Source organism: Typopeltis vanoorti, chromosome 2, assembly GCF_054136105.1.
Source record: "Typopeltis vanoorti isolate ZY-2024b chromosome 2, IOZ_Tvanoo_1.0, whole genome shotgun sequence".
Lineage (NCBI taxonomy): Eukaryota > Metazoa > Arthropoda > Arachnida > Uropygi > Thelyphonidae > Typopeltis > Typopeltis vanoorti.
The window spans coordinates 15641106-15666062 of record NC_143550.1 but is presented as its reverse complement, the minus strand read 5'-3'; the positions used below and the strand labels follow the sequence as shown (position 1 = coordinate 15666062).

Genomic DNA, 24957 nt, shown 5'->3' with positions numbered 1-24957 from the left:
TACATTATTTTCTTTTATTTTTTATTTATTAATTTTTTTTATTTTATTCCATTTTCTTTAATTTTTTCTTTAATTTTTTGAGGTCACTTAGATCAATATCATAGATTAACACAGACAGAACCTTAGTTTAGCTGAAGTTATTGGATGCTTTTGTAGAGCATAAACCTGTTACTGCATTTCTGCAAATAATCAATATACAGGTTGAAATGTTGAATTATTTTAAACTAAATAAAATAAATAAATAAATTATCTCTTTTATAGTTGTTATTTTCAGAAATTATTATTGTGATATTTTATTGACTACTAGTATTCATTACAGTAGCTCAAATATTGCAAATTCTCATTTTTATACATTTGTTCTCTGATTTCACATCCTTAATTTATATTTTGTATTCTTTGTGTTTCATGTAACTGTAAAATTTCATAGGTGTGCATTTCTAAAAGAACAGTACTGATAATATCTGAGTACAACCTGAAAACTCAAGTTATTTTCTTATTTTTACCTGTTTAATATTTCTCAAGGAACGAAAGAGGCGCGGAGATTCAGAAATGGTTTTTTTGGGTGATATATTTGCAAATGAAGGAAAGTTTGGAGAAGCAGCCAAACTCTATAAAAAGTCTGATAATGAGGGAAAAGCTATGGTGATGTACACAGATTTGAGGATGTTTGATCTTGCTCAAGTGAGTGAATCACATCTTATATTGGTTAATATACAAATATATGTAGAAAGTTTTTTTACCTTGTGTTTATTATACATTAAAAATACCAAGAAATTTTATACTTGTTTTTATACTGGTTTTAATCCTATTCCCAAGTAAGCAAAACAAAGTTTTGCACCTGAAATATATTCACATCTGAGCTACTTGTATATAGAGGCTAATGACTTCATATCACTTGCATTATTATGTATCCCATAATGCAAAGCACACCCCATTTCGGGCGTGTATAATGCAATGCATAATGGAAAGGGTTACTACCCAGACCAGTTTCGACCTTTATTTAGGTCTCATCAGTGGGAGCCAGACCTGGGAGTGATACCAAGGTTGAAGTAATGCAGAAGTCATATATATATATCATATACAAGTAGATGCTTTCTACATCTTTCTCTCATCCAGAGATTTTTATGAATAAGGTCAAGCACCTTTTGTCTACTTGTATATGAGATATATATGGCTTCTGCATTATTAGCCTCTGTATACAATCTATTCTACATTATTAGCCTCTGTATACAATCTATTCTACATTATTAGCCTCTATATACAATCTATTCTGCATTATTAACCTCTATATACAATCTATTCTGCATTATTAGCCTCTATATACTCTATAAGCACCTCCATAGTGCAAATGGAAGAACGATGGTACGCTGCACCCTTCGATTAGAAAAGGCCTAAGTTCGATTCTCATCGCGACGGGAGGAATCTTTATCTGGACGATTTCAATCGAATGTGAGTTAGTCGATCTCATATGGAGGTAGCAGGGTTTTTTCTCCCAGAAACTCGGGTTTTTCATCCCGCATACAGACAAATTGGCCCTTCGGAACACATGCAATTTAGAGACAAAAAATACTAGTTGTGGTGGTGGAGGTGAGCAGTAGATGACATTGATGGTGATGATTCGTAGTAGAGGTTCAGTGTAGTGGTTGAGACAGTTGTAGGTGGCCTCCGGCGATGAGTCTTCGGACTCCTTGGAGGTGTCAGGAATAATAATAATAAGATACAAGTAGCTCAGACATGAATATATTTCAGGCACAAAACTTTGCTTACTTGAGAAAAGGATTAAAACCAAGTATAAAATTTCTTGGTATCTTTAACATATATATATATGTGTGTGTGTGTATATATATATTTTTTAATATGATTTTTACTGCTTCTTTCTCTGTGCCAAAATTTTCCAGGGCTATTTACTTATTCAGTGTTCAAATTAAAAATAACAAATATAGTATCATGACATATTAAAGATAGTGCTCAGAAGTTATTAGTATACCCATTCTGTGTTTTAGGGAAATATCATGTCGCTCAGAAAAAATAGTTGAAGTACTTACAAAACAAAATTATTTTTTTTAATTAAAGCTAAATATTTGCATTATATTTTTTTGTTCATTGCTGCAGTTTTGTCCTCTATATCAGCGCTTCCCAAACTGTGGGCTACGGCCCCCTTGGGGGCCGTAGGATTTGTTGAGGGAGCCGTGAAATAATGAAAACAAATTTAAAATTTTTTAAGACTAAGTAGATTTTTTTTATTTTAAAAGAAACGTATTTAACTTTTATTATTTATTATTTCTTTTTTGTTGTTATTTATATTTTAATGGAAAAATTCACACATTGGTGGTGGTTCACAAACTTTGCTTCCTGCGTATTTCGCTGCTTAATGAATATTAATTCTCGTAGATAGGCTTATACGTTGGTTATGCATTTCTAAATAACTTAGGGAATTGAAACAACGTAGATACGAATATAAATTAAATAATACTTTAATAGATATTTCCGATATTTCGGCAATGTCTCATTGCCATTTTCTAAAGGAACTTACAGAAAGGCAGGAGCACACAGGCCCTAACAATACAGTAACTGGAAATGAAGATATGAAGCTATCTTTCTCCTATAAGTCCTGATGGTGCCCTCTGGTGGGCTAAGTAGGCATTCTTGGCCGTTGGGCCGAAGGTCTGCTGATGTATGCCTCCCAAATTTGGGGCAGTCGCATACAACCAAATTTGTTGAGGTTTGGAGAGTTTCTTAGGGCAGAGGCTGATTCCATAAATAATCTTTCAAATTTATATTTGCTCCGGTGTATTATTTTTGCTTTCTTCCACCGTATTCTGTGGCGAGTATCCAGAGCATGGTCTGCAAGACCAGAATGGCTATATTTGTAAAACCGGATGTAGTCCTTGTGTTCAGAAATTCTGATATTCGCTGTCCTGCCTGTTTGGCCAAAGTACGACAGTTTACAACTGCAAGGGACCTGGTATACACCAGGTAGGTCTAGGGGAAGTGGTTGGTCTTTGGTAGAGCGGATAAGGGATGCCAATTTTCTGTAAGGTCTGTAACAGGAGGTGAGGTCATGTTTTTTTAGAATTTTGGTAATTTTTTCCGAGGTGCCTCGGATGTAGGGAATGATGATGGATTTAGAGTAATCTTTTTTGTGGAGGGGGGGAGGAGGGGGGCTGTGGTTTGTAGGTTTTAATATTTTTTGGATTTTTTGGGGGGGGGGGGTAGCCATTGGCTGAGAAAGTGTTTAGGATGTGATTTAGTTCAGTGTTAAGGGCTATGTCGTTAGAACAGATTATTTTTGCCCTGTTGTATAGTGTTTTTACCACTCCATATTGTTGTGAGGGGGGGGGGTGAGATTGTTGGTGGATGTATCTGCCTGTATGGGTGGGTTTTCTGTAAACTGAGAAAACCAAAGTTCCATCAGGCTGGCGGGTGACTAGTGTGTCTAGGAAGGGGAGGTAGTTGTTTTTCTCTTTTTCCAGGGTGAACTTGATTCTGACGTGTTGGTTGTTTAAGTGTGTGAGGAAGCAGAGGAGTGTTTCAGAGCCATGTGGCCAAATAGCGAACACATCATCAACGTAGCGAAGCCATATGGTTGGTTTTTGTGGGGCAGAGGCTAAGGCTTTTTCCTCAAAGGTCTCCATAAAGAAATTGGCTAAGGGTGGGGAGAGTGGTGAGCCCATGGCTGTCCCCTCTATTTGTTTGTAGAATTTTCCCTGCCAAACGAAATAGCCTGAGTTCATTGTGAACTGAAATAGGGCTGAGATATCGGGAGAAAATCTAGCTTGGATTAGCTCTAAAGTTTCCTTGAGTAGGACATTGGTGAATAAGGAGGAGACATCAAAAATGACCATTATGTCAGTGTGTTGGTCACCATTATGTCACTATAATACACCGGAGCAAATATAAAATTGAAAGATTATTTATGGAATCAGCCTCTGCCCTAAGAAACTTTCCAAACCTCAACAAATTTGGTTGTATGCGACTGCCCCAAATTTGGGAGGCATACATCAGCAGACCTTCAGCCCAACGGCCAAGAATGCCTACTTAGCCCACCAGAGGGCATCATCAGGACTTATAGGAGAAAGATAGCTTCATATCTTCATTTCCAGTTACTGTATTGTTAGGGCCTGTGTGCTCCTGCCTTTCTGTAAGTTCCTTTAGAAAATGGCAATGAGACATTGCCGAAATATCGGAAATATCTATTAAAGTATTATTTAATTTATATTCGTATCTACGTTGTTTCAATTCCCTAAGTTATTTAGAAATTAATGAATATTAGTAAATATTGCTCATTCATATGTTTCATTTCAAAGCAGTGGTTAATTGTATTTACTTCGAATGCTCTCCAGGGAAGCTCCAAATCTTCCTGTCCCTTTCATCACGCGTTCGTAATCAGGGACTGTTGATATTGACTTTATATACATATCAAAACTCCTTTTATATTATCGCTGTCATCCGAGCTAGTTTTCTGTTACCAATAAAAGTTTCCCATATACTTCACACATGAAAAAAAGCTTAAACAAGTTCATGTGGGGAGATAGTAACTTGCTTGCAGTGGTAAACAACACGTCCTCCCTAACAGCCACTATACTGCAGAGGCAATAAAAACAAGTACTTTTATTATGCCAGTGAATAAGGTATGAGGAGTCTATGTAATATAATATATTTCTCAACAAATAGTGCAATTAGAGACAACTGGGATAAAAACACACTAATTAATGAATCACATGTCCCCTCATACAGAAATTATGCTGTATAGACTGAAACAAAACCTTTGTAATATAATGCATGGGCAAACACAGTATCTAACTAAAAACTATTGTTATTAATTAGATGTGTGTGAGTTCGACTTCCCAAAGCAGCAATAAAATTCAACCGAACGTGTTAAAACTAAGATATATATATATATCTTCTTCTTTGAGTGCCATCTCCTATCGGAGGTCGGCGACCACCTTGGCAAATTTTGAGCGATTCTCAGCTATTCTGAGCAGTGTCTCAGAGTTCATACCAGTCCACTGTCTGATATCTGCCAGCCAATATTTTCTTCGTCTTCCTTGTCCTCTTCTTCCATTTATCTTCCCTTTTATAATCACTTGAAGTAGCTTATATTTTTCATTACGAAGTAGGTGACCAAGATATGCAGTTTTCCTTCTTTTTATGGTATCTAAAAGTTCACGTGATTTCCCCATTTGTTTCGGTACTTCCTGATTGGATGTTTTTGCTGTCCATGGGATTTTTAACATTCGTCTGTATAACCACATCTCAAAGGCTTCAAGTCTTTTTATTGATGTTGTCTTCAAGGTGAAAGTTTCTGCACCGTACAGCAGTACAGACCATACATAGCATTTAACCATGCCTACTTTAAGCTCTAAGTTTAAACTGCGGTTACACAGTGTTGATTTCATCAAGAGAAAATTTTTTCTTGCCATTTCAATTCTAACTTTTATTTCCATTTCTGGATTGCAATCTTCATTTAACCAGCATCCGAGATATTTAAACTTTGTCACTCTTTCTATTTGTTTCCTAGTTAAAGAAAGTGCTAAATTAAGAATTGGTTTCTTACTTATAACCATGAATTTAGTTTTGGTGATATTTATTTTTAATCCCATTTTTTCACTCTCTGCATTTATTAGCTCCTAAGGATTTTGAAGATCCTGAATATTGTCAGCCAGAAGAGCTCTTTCATCGGCATATCGGATGTTACTGATGATTTCACCATTTACACTAATCCCTTCCTTTCTTCCTTCCAAGACTTTTTGAAATATGGCTTCTGAGTAGATGTTAAAAAGAAGAGTTGACAGCACACATCCTTGCCTTACTCCTCGTTTGATGTTAATGGAGTCTGTAATAATGTCATCAACTTGAACAGATGCCTTTTGGTTCCAATATAAGTTTTCAATGATCCTGATGTCTTTACCATCTAATCCAATTCTTTTTAATAGTACAATCATTTTAGCATGTTGGACTTTGTCAAATGCTTTCTCGAAGTCGATGAAGCAAATGAATATTACCTTGTTTTGGTCAATACATTTTTGAAATAAGATCTGAGAACAGAAAAGGGCCTCTCTTGTTCCCAAGCCGTTTCTAAAGCCGAATTGGGTATCACTGATGGTGTCTTCACATTTTCTGTATATTCTTTTTTGAATTATTTTCAGAAACATTTTGAGAACGTGACTCATTAGGCTGATCATTCTGTAGTCATTACAAGTTTTTGCATTTACTTTTTTAGGTAGCATGATGAAGGTCGGCAGTAACCAGTCTTGAGGGATTATGCCTGTATCGTAGATCTTATTAAATAGCTTTACTAATATGTTAATGTTGTCACCTTCTAATAACTTTACTATTTCTGCCGGTATTCTATCTGGTCCTAGGGCTTTACCATTTTTAGCTGAGTTCAATGCACATTCTACCTCTGATTTTAGAATGCATGGACCTTCCATATGTTCATAAGTATTTTCTGGGTTCTATCTGTCATCAGTAAAGAGTTCTTCTACATATTTCACCCATTCTTGTATTTTGTCATCCTTTTTGGATATAATTTCTCCCTTTTTGTTTTGAAGGATACAGAATTGTTTTTTTTTATATATACCTGAGGTCTCTTTCATCTTTTTGTGTAGATTAAAATTGTCATGTTTTTCTTGTAGAATTTCTATTTCTTTACATTTTTCATTCATCCAGATTTCTTTTGCTTTTTTGATCTTGTGTTTAATAATTTTCTGAACCTCTGTATATTTTGTTGGATTATGATATTTATATGATCTGTGTTGATCCATGAGAGAAAGAATTTCATCAGTCATCCAATCATTCTTTTTTACTACTCTATTAGGTATAGGTACAGGTACAAAAGGTATAGGTACATTTCTCTATGAAGACAGATTTCAATTTGTCCCACGATTCATCAACTCTCATGATGTCATCATTCTTGATAAGTGCTAGCTCTTGATTCAGATCTTGACTCAATTTGCTTCTTATCTCTGTGTTTTTTAATTTTCCCAAATCAAACCTTTTTTGTTGATGTTTCTTAAGCATAGCTTTCAGTCTAAGTTGTAACTCTGCCACCAGTAGGTTATGATCAGAAGCAATATCTGCACTAGGATAGGTTTTTGTACTCTTTATAGAACTTCGAAATCGTTTATTAATTAGTAAGTAATCAATTTGGTTTCTGACTATATTCCCATTATTATCCTGTGGTAATCGCCAAGTATACAATCTTCGAGGTGGTAGCTTAAACCATGTGTTTGAGATTATTAGCTCCTCTTCCTGGCAGAATTGAAAAAAGACAGTCACCTCTCTCATTTCTTGTGCCCAGTCCATGTTCGCCAACTACATCTGTACTTCTACCTTTCTGAACTTTAGCATTGAAATCACCCATGACTATGTTAATATCATGCTTTTTTGTATTTTTCATTAGTTCTTTTAATTGATCATAAAATTCTTCAATCTCGGTATCACTCTTGTCAGCAGTAGTGGCATAGACTTGTATAAGATTAACATCTAGTGGTTGTCCTTTCAGTTTTAATAACATCATCCTATCTGAGTAAGGGATGAAGCTCAACAGTGACTTATTGATCTCTTTGTTTATTATTATTCCAACTCCGTTTTGATGGTTGTTTACACAACTTCCAGAGTGATACATTGCCATGTCATTGACTTGAGTTTTACCTGATCCTGGCCACCTAACTTCACTCATTCCTAAAATTCCAATTTTCAAGTCTTTTCATTTCTTGGATAGTATTTCTTAGCTTACCTGCTTCATACAAGGTTCTGACATTCCAGGTTCCTAGTTTTACTGAGCGCACCATGTTGAGCCTGGGGATTCTTCGCACCCTTGTCCCATTTAAGGGATGCTGGTAACTCGAGGCCATTTGTGTAGATTTGCTCGCCATGGTGGTTAGTCTGGAGAGAGAATAGAGCAGTAGTTTCTCCATTTGCTTTCTGCTCTGCAGTATTACAGACGTACACAATAAACTGTATTGCCATCTGCAATTTTCTAATCACAAGCTTGACCGTCATCATGAGACTTCAACCTTGTGTCAGTACTGACAAAGCTGCTTCCCTTTGCCAGAGGATTGAATCCTTTATTTTTCCTTGTAACCCTAGGTAGGGGCCCTAACCGGGTACTGACAGCCGGAGCCAGCTGAGCCCGGGTTGTTTATAGAGGTCTGCTCCTCTGAAGATTCTTCCGCACATTTCACTGTTGGGATACAAATCCTCTTCCACTGATTTCTCCGTTGTTCTTCACAGAGGTCCGTTAGCATCCTTGTAGGGAGTGTACCCTATGGAAGGTCCCAGGGAGCACGACGTGGATGTGGACTTGCCTCACTCCCCATATATATATATATATAATAAATTTTATGGCAGTTTCACATATGGAATTTGGTTGAAGAGAGTTAGCATTTCAACTCAATTGTCAGCTATGCTTTTATCTTTCGGTTGCGCAATCTTTTGTTAATACTGCACCAATCATATGCACGTTTTAATAACCTGCCTTTGCTGTCTGTTTCGTGTTAGGCTTAATTACCGTAAAGGGAGAAAAGTCACAAAAGAGAAAAATGTTCCTGGTCTGGGGATTCCCTTATTCAGGTAATATTCACTAATTTCATGTTATCAGTCTGTGGTGTGCCAGTATCAGTAAGTGGTGATATTATTTGATCTATTCTACGTTAAAAAATTTAACCCTGAGATGGATAAGTGGCTGATAAAAAATAAAAAAAAAATTCCCGCGAACAATCAGAAGAAGCAGAAACAGACTAGAAAAAAAAGGACAGTGTTTCATATTTTACCAGAACAGCCCGCATCATCTTCAGAACCAAACGGTAAGAGGCAAAAAATGTAATATATGCATTTGATTTTTGCAATATTTGCTGTGTATGTTTTGTATTGAATATAAATACAATAAATATTATAATAATATATCTCTCTATTATGATTTTTTTTCGAGGGGGGCCGTGAAATATTTTAATTTTTGCAAAGGGGGCCCTGACATCCAGAAGTTTGGGAAGCACTGCTCTATATGAAAGATTTCATGTTTAAAGAAAGAAAGGTTACTGTCTGATACAGTTGTCTTTTGCCATATGATAACTACTACATAGTCCTGACACTCCCCTTCAGTACAATGAATGCTGTTCTAAATAAAATTCACTGAACTATATACTAATACAAATTATTTTTATGATCCTTACAAGTTTGCTGTAATGAGACTCATTGTCTCACTATTGCAACTGTTCAGTGGAAATGATTGCTGATTATATTGGGTATAATAGCATATCGCTTATAACAAATGAAATATTATGTATCAGTGGAATTGACAGGCGGAACTATTACTTAAAATGGACAAGGCATCATAATTTAGATTTTGTGTTCACAATAAAGCTTTAGATTTAACATTAAAAAAAAAAAAAATCTACATAAGTTCCAGAATGAGAGAACACAGGACAGTCACTACCAATAAGATTGAATGGTTTGTGCTAAAGTGCTATAATCACAGTCAATTCATTTCTATTTGTTTACATCTCCCATATCCTTTAGTTGGATCAAAAATAGCGACATGAAGCCTTTATATCAAAGCAACATGAAGCTGCCTGGAACCTGTACTGTCAAAAATGCACCTAATAAACTTACATGTCATTATTTTTGATCCAACTGCCAGACTGAACTACAGGACATGGGAAATTCAAATAGGTGCTATTGAGAACAGTGACTTTGCCCATTATGACCATATCTCCTACACAGCTACTCAGATACTGCCTGTCTAATCTAGACTACCTGTCTAGATTTCGGTATCTGAGTAGCTGTGTGGGCGATGTGATGGCAAACAATTTGATATATAGTCTGTATAGAAGGAGTGGATATGAGTTTTTGGATGTGTGGAATGAGTTTGAGGGAAGATTAAGATTTGTATAAGAGGGTTGACCTATACTTGAAGCATTTGGAATCAGGAGTATTAAAAATTATTGATTGATATGAGCCCTAATACTGAATCAGGGAAACAGAATTATAATAGGAGGGATGGTAAGTATATATGTGTATAAGACAATGTTATGCCACTGTGTTAATGGTGGGAATGGGCATTATCATGGAAATCATTGAGGAGAGAACAATTTTGACTTTGTATTCATCTGGTTCAAACCCATCAAATATGTGCAAAGATGTCTGCATATATGAGGCTCAGAACAGAGATCTGCAAGTTGCCCAACAGTGTCATGCAAACTACAGACAAGCATATACAAAATAATATGCAGGTAACTTATTATGTCTGTATGAATGCTGGGCATATCAGAAACAAAGGAGTTGAATTTGTTGCCATTGGCCAATATGTTGGGGGGTCTCAGATTGTAGACATTAGTGAGACCTGGCTATTGGAAGCAGACATACTAACTGGTATTGAGTGTAAAGGGTACAGTATTTTTAGGAAGGATAGACTGGATAGGAGAGGATGGAACATACTGCTAATGATATTGGATGACTTGAATCCAGTTAGTGTTGAGATCTGTGATTGTAATACTAGTAACAGTTTTTCACTTGGCAGTGAGTTTGAAGCCATCTGGTGTGAGATGGAATCTAACAATATCAAATACTTAGTGGGGTGTTGTTACAGACCTGGTAGATCAGTTGCTAGTGATAAAGAAAACCATCACCAAATAAAGACGATGGGCCTGAAAAGAGGAATCATAATAGGAGACTATAATTATCTGAACATTGATTGTTTAGATAATTAAAAATTTCAGTAAAATCTCTTGAGAAGAATGAAACTGAATTTATTGAGCTGTTGTGAGCCAACTTCCTCAAGCAGCATGTGATAGAAGAAACTCAAGTTCAAAGGGTGTTATAGTGATTATAGTGTTAGAGGGTGTTTCAGTTAAAGACGCAACTATTCTGCCTCCAATTGATGACAGCAATAATATGGTACTCATTTGGGAAGTGGCTAAGTTTGTGAATTTTCTATTCAGAAAAGGTTGCATGCTGAACTACAAAGTAAGAAATGAACACAAACTGAGGAGTATACTGAGTTCATTGCAATGGTATCGGTTGTTGTACAGGAAGAATATTGACAGTGCATGAGAAGAATTTAAAAAAATACTTAGATGATGCAATATCAGAATGTATCCTGAGAGTTAGAAGACTAAATAGGGTAGGAGTCAAATGGATGTGTAATCTTATCAAGCAAGAGATTCATAAGAAAAGAATGATGTGGAAGGAATATTGTGCACAAGAATGATGTTTGCTATAAAAATTATAAGTGTGGAAAGCTAAGCTCCTGCATATGAAAATAAACTGACTCTACAAGCTAAAGATGACTCAAAAGAATGCTATTGATATCCTTCAAGTAAAAGAAAGAATGAATATGAAAGAATAACTGTACTGAATTCACATGCTGTGAGGATGACTCATGCAGAAGAGGTTCTTCCACTTATGAGCGCCCATTTTCTTAAAAGCTATCAACATGGTTTAAAATTAAAGATACCAAGAAATTATACACTTGGTTTAATCCTTTATCCAAGGGTAAGCAAACAATGTTTCTGCCTGAAATATTTTCAGGACTGAAGCAACTCGTGGTAAAGGTGGTTTGACTTCACATCACTTGCCTTCTTCTTCTGCAGCTTCTCCCACTTAAGTGGGGTCACTGTTGATAATGAGTCTCCTCCACACCTTCCTGTCTTGGGCTGTCACAACATCCAAGTTCTTCATCCTCAAGTCCTCTTCTACCAGCTCCCTCCATCTCCTCCTTGGCCGCCTACGCTTCCGCCTTCCTTGCACATCCATCTACGTGACCCTTCTTCCCATATATTTGCCCTCCCTCCTCATCACATGACCAAACCATCTCAACCTTGCCTCCTGTATTTTCGCTCCTAAGTTCATAACTTTCACTGTTCCCCTGACATAGTCATTTCTCAGACGATCCTTTCTGGTCACACCGCACATCCACCTAAGCATTCTCATCTCTGCTACTTCCATCCTGCTGATGTTATTTTTCCTCAGGGCTACAGTTTCTATAGCATATGTCATAGCTGGCCTCACTACTGTCCTATAGATTTTGCCTTTCAGATTGATCGGCACCCTCTTATCGCATAACACTCCAGCCATCTCCCTCCAGTTCCTCCAACCTGCTTGTATCCTGCATCTCACTTCCTTATCAGCTCCTCCATCTTCTTCCACAGTTGAACCTAAGTATCTAAAGTCTCTCACCTTCCTGATGACATTTCCTTCCATCTCCAGATCTGTCTCCTGTCCACCGCCTACTGTGAAACACATATACTCTGTATTACTTCTGCTCAGTCTCATACCTCTCTCTTCCAGTACTTTTCTCCATCTTTCCAGTTTAGTTCCCGCTTCTTCTCTTGAATCTGCACACAGCAAGATGTCATCTGCATACAACATTGTCCAAGGCACATCTTCTCTCACCTCCTCTGTTACCACCTCCATCACAATATTAAACAGAAACTGACTTAATGCTGACCCTTGATGCAAGCCAACTGTTACTTGAAAACTTTCTGTCTGTTCCAGACAGGTCTGAACACTTGTCTTCACATTTCTGTACACTTCTTCTTCTGAACCTTCTTCGCCCTCAGACACCTCCAGACTTCTTGCCTTGGCACTCTATCGTATGCTTTCTCAAGATCAATAAATGCACATGTAGCTCCCTTTGTTTCTCTCGATACTTTTCCATCATCTGCCGTGACCCAAAGATAGCATCTGTTGTTGATCTACCAGGCATGAAGCCAAATTGTTCCTTTGCAATCTCCACCTCTTTCCTCAATCTTCCATCAAGAATCCTTTCTAGGATTTTCATTGTGTGGGACATCAACTTTATTCCTCTGTAATTTTTACAGTCTTGTGCATCCCCTTTACCCTTGTAGATGAGGACAAGAGTACTCTCCCTCCATTCCTCGGGTATATTTTCCTATTGGCAAACTTTCATGAACAGGTCCCACAGCAGGTCAATTCCCTCTTACCCCAGTGCCTTCCATGCCTCCATTGTAATTCTGTCAGGGGCCCACCGATTTTCCATTCCTCATCCTCTTCATGGTCTCCGTCACTTCCACTCTACTGATGTTCTTCACCATCCCCTCAGAAGGCTGCCCATCTTCTCTCTGAGTCCTTGCATTTTCCTCATTCAAAAGTCCCTCAAAGTATATTATAACTAAGATGAAAAGCCAAACCGCTATTTTTTTCTGGCGAAGTTGATAAATTAAGGGGATAAAAATCCATTAATGTTTTTCAGCCAGTATGCGAAATTCTAAGATCAAAAACTACGATCTAAGCGTTTCATGCCGACGAACTATGGGCGAATCCAAGTAAGTGACCACTTGGTAGTACCACACCAAGGCAACTCGATGCAAAGGTGGAACAAGCTCCCTCACTATTCTTGATATTTTCTCATAATGTAAAAACACACAGCTCCTATGAGATGTAATACTGCTTTACATTATGAGGAGAGGTCACTACCCAGACCAGTTTCAACCTTTTTTGAGGTCTCATCAGCGAGTAGCTAGACCTAAATGATATCAAAGTTTAAGTGAAAAGAATTTACATACTTCCTCACACTCCCCTCTTTTAAGCGAAACCACTTAATTGTCTTCATCCCATGGCATCCAGAGGTTCTTATCTTCGATCTTATTTTAAAGTCTCCGTACAGCAGTTGGTGTTGCTGTGCTGCTTGATCTGTTGGAATTATTTTACAATTTGTCACAACCATAAAATGTTTTCTTCTAGTCAAAATGTAGTCAATTATGAACTGTTGTTACAACTCCTAAATGTTATCAAATGTTCTTCCCTCTTGTAGAAAAATGAGTTCACAATTGCCAGATCAAACGCTACTGCAAAGTCCACAACCCTCTCTCCTTCCTGGTTCATCATTCCCACTCCGTGGCCACCATGCACCCTTTCACAGTCTCTATTCTGTCTCCCTATGTGTCCGTTCAAGTCTCCTCCGACAATCACCATCTCATTTTCTTCCAGTTCCCTCATTTCTTCATGTAACACGTTCCAGAACTCATCTCTCTCCTCTGCTGTACAACCAACTTGCGGGGCATACACACATAATACGACCACCCGCTCTTCTCCAAGATCCAATTTCATGCGCATGATCCTGTCGTTCCTTCTACCCACTTCCAGTACTTCACCCTTCATTCTGCCATGCACCACAATTCCTACACCATTTCTTCCCTCGTTATTCGCTCCAGAGTAGAACAATTTATATCCATCTCCCAGTTCCTTTGCCTTTCCCCCCTTCCACCTTGTCTCCTGTACACATAAAATTTCCAACTTCCTCTTCCTTCATCATCATGTCTGCCACCTCTCTTCCCCTTTCAGTCATACTTCCAACATTCAGTGTTCCCACTCGCAACATGCTCTCCACCTGCTGGGCTCGCTTCTTTAACCGTACCCGCCCTCGATGCGGTAGCCCTCGTCCACTTCTCGCAGCTGTAGTATGAGTGGCTGTGTGTCACTTAAGGAGTATGCCTTAGCCCTTATATCATTTTCTCTTTGACTGATATCATAGTTTCAGCTAGCATTGAAGTTTTATGACCGGATGCCCTTCCTGACATCAACCCTCGCCATTTATCTGGGCTTGGGACCAGCACCTATTGAGGCTAGCTTGCCTCCTTCGGTAGCTGCATAAGATGAAATGACTTAGCAAGATAGGAAAGACTCACCCCTAGCCCTTGAATACTCTGATAGCATCAGGGGAAGGAGCAAGGAGAGGAGAAAGAAGCAAAGAAAGAAGAGGAGAGATCAGTCTACAGAATAATATAACAGATGTATATTACATGAAGTAAGACATTGTCCAGCATCTGGTACCTCAAGTTTGCCATGCCTGTATTCACTAAAGTGAGCCCTTGAGGTAAAATTCACATCACTTGCCTTAGTATCCCATAATACAAAACACATCTCCTTGCGGACATGTATAATGTTATGCATTATAGGAAGGGTCACTACCCAGACTAGTTTCGAATTTTATTGAGGTCTCATCTACTAAGGGATACCAAGGCAAGTGATGTGAAGTCATACAACCTTTACCATGAGTTGCCCCAGACTTGAAAATATTTCCGGCAGAAACTTTGTTTGCTTACACTTGGATGAAGGATTAAACCAAGTATATAATTTCTTGGTATCTTAAATTTAAAATTTTTTGAAAATCTTTCAACAACTACTATCTCTAATCCAGAGTAATGTTATTAAGGTATCACACCTTAATAATATTAAGGTGTGATACCTTTTTAGCAACTCGTATAGAAAAATATAACTTCTGCGTTACTCCAACCTTTGTGGACATGCATAGCATTATGCATATCTGCAAGGAGATGTGCTTTGCATTATGTGAATGTTAAGTCATACCACCTTACTAAGTTGTCCCATTCCTGAAAATACTTCAGGTGCAGACTTTGTTTGCTTACACTTGGATGAAGGATTAAACCACATATATAATTTCTTGGTATCATAAATTTATAGTATCACCAATCAGAAAAAATTTCAACAACTATCAATGTGATGTATTCAAGATTGAGTTCCCTGCTACCACTTTGCTGAAGAAGAAACTCGGGTCTATGATGAGGAGGTATTAGAGCTGTTGCACAAACTGAACAAGAATTCAGTAATAGGGACTGATGGGATATCAACATGGGTGCTAAAAGAGTGTTCAGCAGAACTGGCTAGTCCCTTGACCAGGCTATAATTTGACTCTCAGAACAAGGAAGATTCCAAAGTAGTGGAAAGAATGTAAGGTAATCCCATTACACAAGGATGGTGCAAAGACCGATGTATCCAACTATCAACCACTCGGTATCTCAGGAGTGGTGGTGGGTGGTTCACCACCCATGCTCGCATTCAGAAATGGGTTGACAGATAATCTCTACTTTGCAATGAATAGCATGAAAAGTCATTTTTTAGCAACTTGTTCACATTCTTTAATAATGTTACCATTGAGCTCGACAAGGAGAATGGATACAACATAATACTTTTGGATGAAGAGCAAAATCCAAAAACCCTTTTGGATTTTGCTAAGACTTTTGAAAGAATACAGCATGGAAGACTGTTACATAAATTGGAGAATATGTAATTGGATTGTAAAAGGCATGGATAATAGAATGGCAGATTGTCCTATCAAAAAATGGTATGTGGAGGATGTGAGCCTTCAAGATTTAAGGTAACTAGTGGTATACCACAAAGATCACTTCTTGGTCCATTGTTATTCAATCTGTACATTAAGAAAATTGCAGTATATGCCTTTCCCTCATCTAATGTTCCTGAAACTTTATTATAAAAGGCTAGCATATTGCTAAAACAAGAGCACCCTTTCACAAATCCATGTTGACTCTCACAGATAACATTACCCTCATCTGCCCAATGCTGTATACGGTCCCTCACTACTTTCTCCAAGATCTTAACAACTACTGATGACACACAAACTGGTCTATAATTAGACACTTCCAGTCCTCTCTTGTCACACATTCTCGCTATTATGCCATTCAATATCACCGCTGTTCTGCTCAGCTCATCATTATCATACCTAGGCAACACGCACACTATTTTTCCTCTCTCTGTCTTCTTCCGTACAGCCTCAAGCCAAAATCTCATATCTCTCGCTACCCGACTTACATTACCACTCAAGTCATTTGTTCCTACCATCACAATCATCTCATCCACCCTTTCACCTCTCTTAATTGCCATAGCCACCCTTTCTATTGTTCCTCCTGGCAGACACTCCTCACACGTCCTATCTTGAACACCACGGATCATTGAGTCGCCATACATCATACCTCTTACCATTCCCTCTCTCCTATTGTTTCCATTCTCTCCTCTTCTTTCATTCCCATAGGTCTCTCTCATTCCCTCTCCTCTACTGCTATTCTCTCTTCTAGCATTCCCATACCTCTCTCTCCTACTGTTTCCATTCTCTCCTCTCCTACTGTTTCCATTCTCTCCTCTTCTAGCACTTCCATATCCCTCCCTCATTCCGTCTCTCCTGCTGTTTCCATCCTCTCATCTTCTAGCATTCCCATACATCTCTCTCATTCACTGTCTCCTACTGTTTCCATTTTCTCCACTTCTAGCACTTCTATATCCCTCTCTCATTCCGTCTCTCTTACTGTTTCCATCCTCTCGTCTTCTAGCATTCCCATACCTCCCTCTCATTCCATTTCTCCTACCATTTCCATTCTCTTCACTTCTAGCACTTCCATATCTCTCTCTCTCTCATTTCGTCTCTCCTACTGTTTCCATCCTCTCGTCTGCTAGCATTCCCATACCTCTCTCTCATTCCCTCTCTTCTACTGTTTCCATTTTCTCCTCTTCTAGCACCCCCATACCTCTTACTCATACTCCCAAAACTCTCTCTCTCTCTCTCTCCCTACTCTGAATCGCCTTGCATTTATCTCTTCCATTCTCCTAATCTTATCTTTCGTACTTCTGCTCTCATTCACAAGATATTCCACCTCCTCTTTCAGCTCATCTATCTCCCTCTGCAGGTCAGTCACTCTTAATCTAAATTCACTCTCCCAAACAAAACCATCTCCTAAACTTTCACAGTCACTCACACCTTCCACACTATAAACTATTATTTTCTCATTCATATATATATTTTTTTCATTCTCTCCTATCACACTACTTGTCTTCCTACATTCATTCCCCATTCCTGGAGCAACAAGGTTGGATATTGATATTTCTAATGCACTTATTTCCTCCAACTGCCTGCATTTTGCACACATATGCTCTCCGCTCTCTTTCACAAGCCACATATCCAATTCCCGAGATGCATACATACCGAAAGTACTGCATGCCACAAAGTCCCTTATGTTGCTTATAATAGAGTTCTTAAATGGCGGAGGACTTGGCGATACGCCACTTGCGACCGCAGCTGAATCCGCCATCATTCCTTACTGCCGATTAGCGTAATCTTTAATAACACAGTCCAACAAAATTTTTGCTGACTTTTATATGAGACTTGTTTTTTACTAATTTGGGTGTGCTGATTTCAAACATCAAAACCATTTTTCTCTTATCACGTCAGATTTTCCTCTATGGCATTTTCTTATTGCTAATTTGTAAGTTTTTGATAGTTTTAAGGAAGCAGTACTATTTAGAGGATCATAAAAATCGATTTTTTAATATTATTTTCTGAAAGTATGTACTTTTAAAAATCTGTTCCTAACTTTTTATCAAGAAATTCGAAAAATTCCCGAAGATATAGCCTATTATTCAAAGCGGTGCGCAGATCAGAATCGGAGCGCTCACCGCTCTCGCTTGTTAGTAAACGAATAAATGCATAAGAACCTGCAACGGCACGTACTGGCACTTTGAATGCAAGAGAGGCCGATAATTAGATACAACTACTTAACAATATTCATTAAAAATTACAAGAATATTTATAAAAAAATAACAATTTTACTTACACATGAGTTTCAGGGAATAAATTTTTGTTTGTAGCAATTTCTGCTGTGTGTTCTGTTTTGGCAATCCCTTTGAATACTCCAACAGTAGTTGGCCATCATGTGAGAATCCCATCTTCCTTGGTACCGATCTTCCATAGTTTTTAAGTCTTGATGAAATCTTTTTCCTTGTTCATCGTTTACAGCACCTAAATTCTCAGGAAATCTATCAAGATGACTGTATAGGAAATGAAGCTTTATGCTCATGTTGCAACCTAGGCGCTGGAAATTTTCAAGCATTGTTTCCACTAGATCTTTATAATTGCATGCTTTTTTGTTTCCAAGAAAATTATTCACAACCATCGTAAATGAATGCCAGGCCTTTTTCTCAATTTCGTTCATAGAGTTGATGAAATTTGGGTCTCTCATTAAAGTTCTAATTTGGGGTCCATCAAATACACCGGGCTTTAATTTTTTCATAATTAAGTCGTGGAAATTTTTCACATATGTATTGGAAACAGTCACCTTGTAAATCTAAAGCTTTAACATACTGCTTCATGAGACCTAGTTTGATGTATAGAGGTGGAAAAATAATTTTTTTCTCTGTCGATTAAAGGTTGATTTATAACATTCTGTTCTCCAACATTTAAGGATATTCTAAGAGGCCAATGTTTCTGACTGCAGTGTTGATTTCTAGCTCGACTATCCCAGAAGCATAGAAAACATGGAAAATTTGTATATCCTCTTTGAAAGCCAAGTAAAAAAGTTCACCATTTTAAGATCCACACAGATGATCCAGTTATGGTCTGTATATTTTAATAACTTCAGAACATTTTTAATGTCCTCATATATTTCCTTTAAGTGGACTGAATAGCCAATAGGAATTGAGCCATATACATTCCCATTGTGTAGTAAGACACACTTGAGACTTCTGCTTGAACTATCGATAAATAAACGCCACTCATTTGGATGATATTGTACAACACTCATTTCAGTTAGCAAACCTGACACATTGTTACAGTAAACAAACCCATACTCGTGTTTAAAATATTGTACAAGATTACTTTCCCTGCTACGATAAAAAGTTATCTTCGTATCTTGCACCAGTAAGTTTTCTTCATTTAATCTTGAAGCTAACAATTCCGATGATTCCTTTAATAGGCCCATATCTCTTACTAAGTCATTCAATTCTGCTTGAGTAAAATGTTGCGGTCCAGAACTAGAAATTAAATTTTCATTGTCTAAATCAACATCCGGGTCTTGCTCCTCAAGAACATCTGGCATATCCCGATCATGCTCGTTCTCAAGTAAAGGAAGTCCTTTATAAATTGGCATTGGAATGAGCGACTGCCAAATTGCTGAGTCGAGATTTGGATACACAATTTTTTTTTTATTCTTCTTATTATAACCAGAAGTCTGAACTAAACAAAAATAGCAATCATTTACGTGATTTTTCAGTTCATGCCAAATCACTGGAATGCCAAAAGCTAATTTTTGGTGTTTTCCCTTGCTCCACTGTCGTAAATTTTCTACACATGACTTACACACTTTATTTGGAGCCCATGACTTGTCCTGATCTGCAATTTTTATGTCAAAGTATGCAAAGTACACTTTCTTAACGAAATCAGTGATATTTGTCCTTTGACTGGGAACAGTAAAGCTGCCACAAATGTAGCAGAAGGAATCTACACTATTGACACAATTTCGAGTAATAGATATGATGTATTTTCTTCACTGCCGACTAACATGCAATTAACAAGACAAAAAAAAACCAGAGACTTTATTGAAACATTATAAACGCTCATCATACTTTCATGATCGATTAACGATTGACTAATTTCGATCGTTCTTTGTCCGCTATGACGCATATAGCATTCATTTGTTTTAGGCAGTTGTCATCGCCTACTTTTCATCACCTAAATGTATTAGATCGGTTATCGGCCTCTCTCACATTCAAAGCACCAATACGTGCCGTTGCAGGTTCTTACGCATTTATTCGTTTACTAACAAGCAAGAGCGGTGAGTGCTCCGATTCTGATCTGCGCACCGCTTTGAATAATAGGCTATATTTTTGGGAATTTTTCGAATTTCTTGATAAAAAGTTAGGAACTGATTTTTAAAAGTACATACTTTCAGAAAATAATATTAAAAAATCGATTTTTTTGATCCTCTAAATAGTACTGCCTCCTTAAAACTATCAAAAACTTACAAATTAGCAAAAAGAAAATGCCATAGAGGACAAACCTGACGTGATAGAGAAAAATGGGTTTGATATTTGAAATCAGCGCACCCAAATTAGTAAAAAACAAGTGTCAGATCATAATCAGCAGGGAAAAAAATTTTTTTTGTTAGCCAGTGTAATTATTCAATTAATAAATTCCGTTAAATAAATAAGAAAAAAAAAGTACAAACAATTACAAGCAAAACAAAGCATTTAAGTACACTAAATATAATTAAATAAAATGAAATATAACTAAATACAGTAATGAAAACTTAGCTTCGTTTTGTCTTCCACCGTTATGCATTCAATTCCGACGAACCAAAATATATTATATCGCGACAGCAACTAACTTCCAAAAAACAACCACTGAAGTACACTCATATTCAGAGAAACAATTTAGCACTCAAAAATGTAGAAAAATGGGGAAAAAAACGGACTATTCACCGATTAAAAATCACTTTCTTCTGCACAGCTCAAATTCACTGCCACGACGTAATAAGGATATCAGTTTGACTCTTTATAAGGCCTTGATCAGACCTTACTTGGACTATTGTGTTCAGGTCTCCTGTTTTCCATTGTGATTCTGATGCAGTAGACAGAGTGCAAGGAGAGGGTTAAAAATGATATCAGGATTGCGGAAAACTGATTATGAAGACCAGTTGAGATCTCGTAGACTGCAGGCACTAGTATGCAGGAGAAAGAGGGGTAAAGTTTGAGACTACAAACTTTTGCAAGGATCATACAGGATTTCAGTTGATGGAATTTTTCATTTTATGGAGGATGGGGAAAGTACAAGAGAGCATTCATTCTCAGCTTCTCCTTGGAAGCTGAGAATGAATTCCACTAGGAAGTGGGTGAGATCTAGATTTTTCTCTTATAGAGTGGTGCATGATTGGAATGGATTTCCAATGGATGTCGTGTGTGTAAGCAGTGTGAATGAATTCAAGAACAAGTATGATAGCTGGTGCATGTAGTATGTGGCCTCTCTCGATGCATCCCTTACTTACTCCCTGGAGGTCTCTCTTAATAATATCCTCATATATACGGGCATGTCATTTTTCTCAATAATTTTATTCTGTAGGATGTGTAAAGCTCTTTTCCTACGTAATGGAGCAGGAGCAATATTGTGGCTTGGTTGGGATAGACATCGATCAGTGAAGTGAGCACTATTATGCGATACTAGGGAACAGAATTCTGCTGTAAATACACTAATGCCAAAGCTGTTGTGTGTAATATTTTGGCATCTGTATCCCATGAAGAGCCTGCCTGTTCTGGAAGATATTATTACAAGTTTTTAATTGCTAGCAATCTTTGTTTAGTGATTTTTTGAAAGAATCTGTCAAGAGTCACTCCCTGATACTTTGGGGTTCTAGTATTTTATCATACTATTTCTGAAGTAGATTTTATCAGCTAAGTTTGATTTGGTGTTATTTAAATGAAAATCAATGGCTTCAGTTTTTTGCAGACTGGGTTTTGACGCTACCATTTGATGCTAAGTAATTTATAAAGCCTTCATTAATGTATTCTATGCAACTTGAAAGAAGGTATTCCAGGTTGCAATTGCATTGTTATATATAAATTTCCATGAGACTGTGATGGAGGACATCACAGGTGTGGAGACTGAAAAGCTATGGAACTAGCACAGATCCTTATGGAAGACCATTCCTTAGCTTATGGAATTTACTTTCGAAGTGATTAGAATATACCTGAATCCATTTATCTGATGGCATATTATTTATGGGATTAAGCAATCTTAAGAGAAGCAATGACCTCTAGGAATTTCAGATTTTATCCTCCTGTCAAATGGTGTCATAAGCTGCTGAAATAGAGATTGCCTGTAGGCATTTATCAAAACCATTTTCAGTGAAGGTGGCCAAGGTTAACACCTGATCACAAAACAATTTCTGTTTGGCCTAATGCCAATGTGCACTATGGGTATCTTGCTGTAAATAACTGGAGAAATTCTGTTGTACAACAATCTTTAAGAGTTTCAGGTTGATGCTTAAAGTATCAACCTAATGCTGATGATAGCTTACTTATGGCAGGAGAAGGAGCTTCCTGATGTTTTAAAATGCTGTTATTTTTGAACATTCCTTTCTCTAAAATATCAATATACATAAATTTCAACCATTTAATGGCCTTTGGGCATGGTTCTTTATGAATCCTGGATAGAGCCATCCAGGCCAGCTGCTTTCTCAATTTTCAGAGATTCAGTGGCCTCTTGAAAGGTTGAGAAAAACGAGATAAAATTTGGATTTTAGCGTTGTATTCATCTTTCTTGTAGCTCATTTGTTATATGGTTAGTCATTAGAGAGATGGTATCATTACTGTCATTAATGTGGGTCAGGCAAGTATGTTCTTTGCAGGAGTTGCAGCCATAGTCTGCATAATAGAAGTGAAGAAGAAAGTTTTAGCCTGATATATATTTTATTTTAGGGTTACAAGGAAAAATAAAGGATTCAATCCTCTGGCAAAGGGAAGCAGCTTTGTCAGTACTGACACAAGGTTGAAGTCTCATGATGACGGTAAAGCTTGCGATTAGAAAATTGCAGATGGCAATACAGTTTATTGTGCATGTCTGTAATACTGCAGAGCAGAAAGCAAATGGAGAAACTACTGCTCTATTCTCTCTCCAGACTAACCACCATGGCGAGCAAATCTACACAAATGGCCCCGAGTTACCAGCGCCCCTTAAATGGGACAGGGGTGCGAAGAATCCCCGGGCTGAACATGGTGCGCTCAGTAAAACTAGGAACCTGGAATGTCAGAACCTTGTATGAAGCAGGTAAGCTAAGAAATGCTATCCAAGAAATGAAAAGACTTGAAAATTGGAATTTTAGGAATGAGTGAAGTTAGGTGGCCAGGATCAGGCAAAACTCAAGTCAATGACATGACAATGTATTACTCTGGAAGTTGTGAAAACAACCATCAAAACGGAGTTGGAATAATAATAAACAAAGAGATCAATAAGTCACTGTTGAGCTTCATCCCTTACTCAGATAGGATGATGTTATTAAAACTGAAAGGACAACCACTAGATGTTAATCTTATACAAGTCTATGCCACTACTGCTGACAAGAGTAATACAGAGATTGAAGAATTTTATGATCAATTAAAAGAACTAATGAAAAATATAAAAAAGCATGATATTAACATAGTCATGGGTGATTTCAATGCTAAAGTTGGGAAAGGTAGAAGTGGAGATGTAGTTGGCGAACATGGACTGGGCACAAGAAATGAGAGAGGTGACCGTCTTTTTCAATTCTGCCAGGAAGATGAGCTAATAATCACAAACACATGGTTTAAGCTACCACCTCGAAGATTGTATACTTGGCGATTACCACAGGATAATAATGGGAATATAGTCAGAAACCAAATTGATTACTTACTAATTAATAAACGATTTCGAAGTTCTATAAAGAGTACAAAAACCTATCCTAGTGCAGATATTGCTTCTGATCATAACCTACTGGTGGCAGAGTTACAACTTAGACTGAAAGCTATGCTTAAGAAACTTCAACAAAAAAGGTTTGATTTGGGAAAATTAAAAAACACAGAGATAAGAAGCAAATTGATTCAAGATCTGAATCAAGAGCTAGCACTTATCAAGAATGATGACATCATGAGGGTTGATGAATCGTGGGACAAATTGAAATCTGTCTTCATAGAGAAATGTACCAATACCTTATGTCCTAATAGAGCAGTAAAAAAGAATGATTGGATGACTGATGAAATTCTTTCTCTCATGGATCAACACAGATCATATAAAAATCATAATCCAACAAAATATACAGAGGTTCAGAAAATTATTAAACACAAGATCAAAAAAGCAAAAGAAATCTGGATGAATGAAAAATGTAAAGAAATAGAAATTCTACAGGAAAAACATGACAATTTTAATCTACACAAAAAGATGAAAGAGACCTCAGGTATATATAAGAAAAAACAATTCTGTATCCTTCGAAACAAAAAGGGAGAAATTATATCCAAAAAGGATGACAAAATACAAGAATGGGTGAAATATGTAGAAGAACTCTTTACTGATGACAGACAGAACCCAGAAAATACTTATGTACATATGGAAGGTCCATGCATTCTAAAATCAGAGGTAGAATGTGCATTGAACTCAGCTAAAAATGGTAAAGCCCTAGGACCAGATAGAATACCGGCAGAAATAGTAAAGTTATTAGAAGGTGACAACATTAACATATTAGTAAAGCTATTTAATAAGATCTACGATACAGGCATAATCCCTCAAGACTGGTTACGGTCGACCTTCATCATGCTACCTAAAAAAGTAAATGCGAAAACTTGTAATGACTATAGAATGATCAGCCTAATGAGTCACGTTCTCAAAATGTTTCTGAAAATAAT

General features: G+C 37.3%; 1 protein-coding gene across 4 annotated transcripts in view; it reads left to right on the top strand.

The window, feature by feature from the left end:
• The window catches only part of Oseg1 (intraflagellar transport protein Oseg1), a 796421-nt gene that overhangs the window by 484345 nt on the left and 287119 nt on the right, over positions 1 to 24957 (top strand). For all 4 annotated transcript variants that reach the window (XM_090410292.1, XM_090410285.1, XM_090410300.1 and 1 more), the window contains exon 16: positions 523 to 681. In XM_090410292.1, coding sequence (XP_090266418.1) covers positions 523 to 681 — 159 coding nt within the window. The remainder of the gene's footprint in view (positions 1 to 522; positions 682 to 24957) is intronic.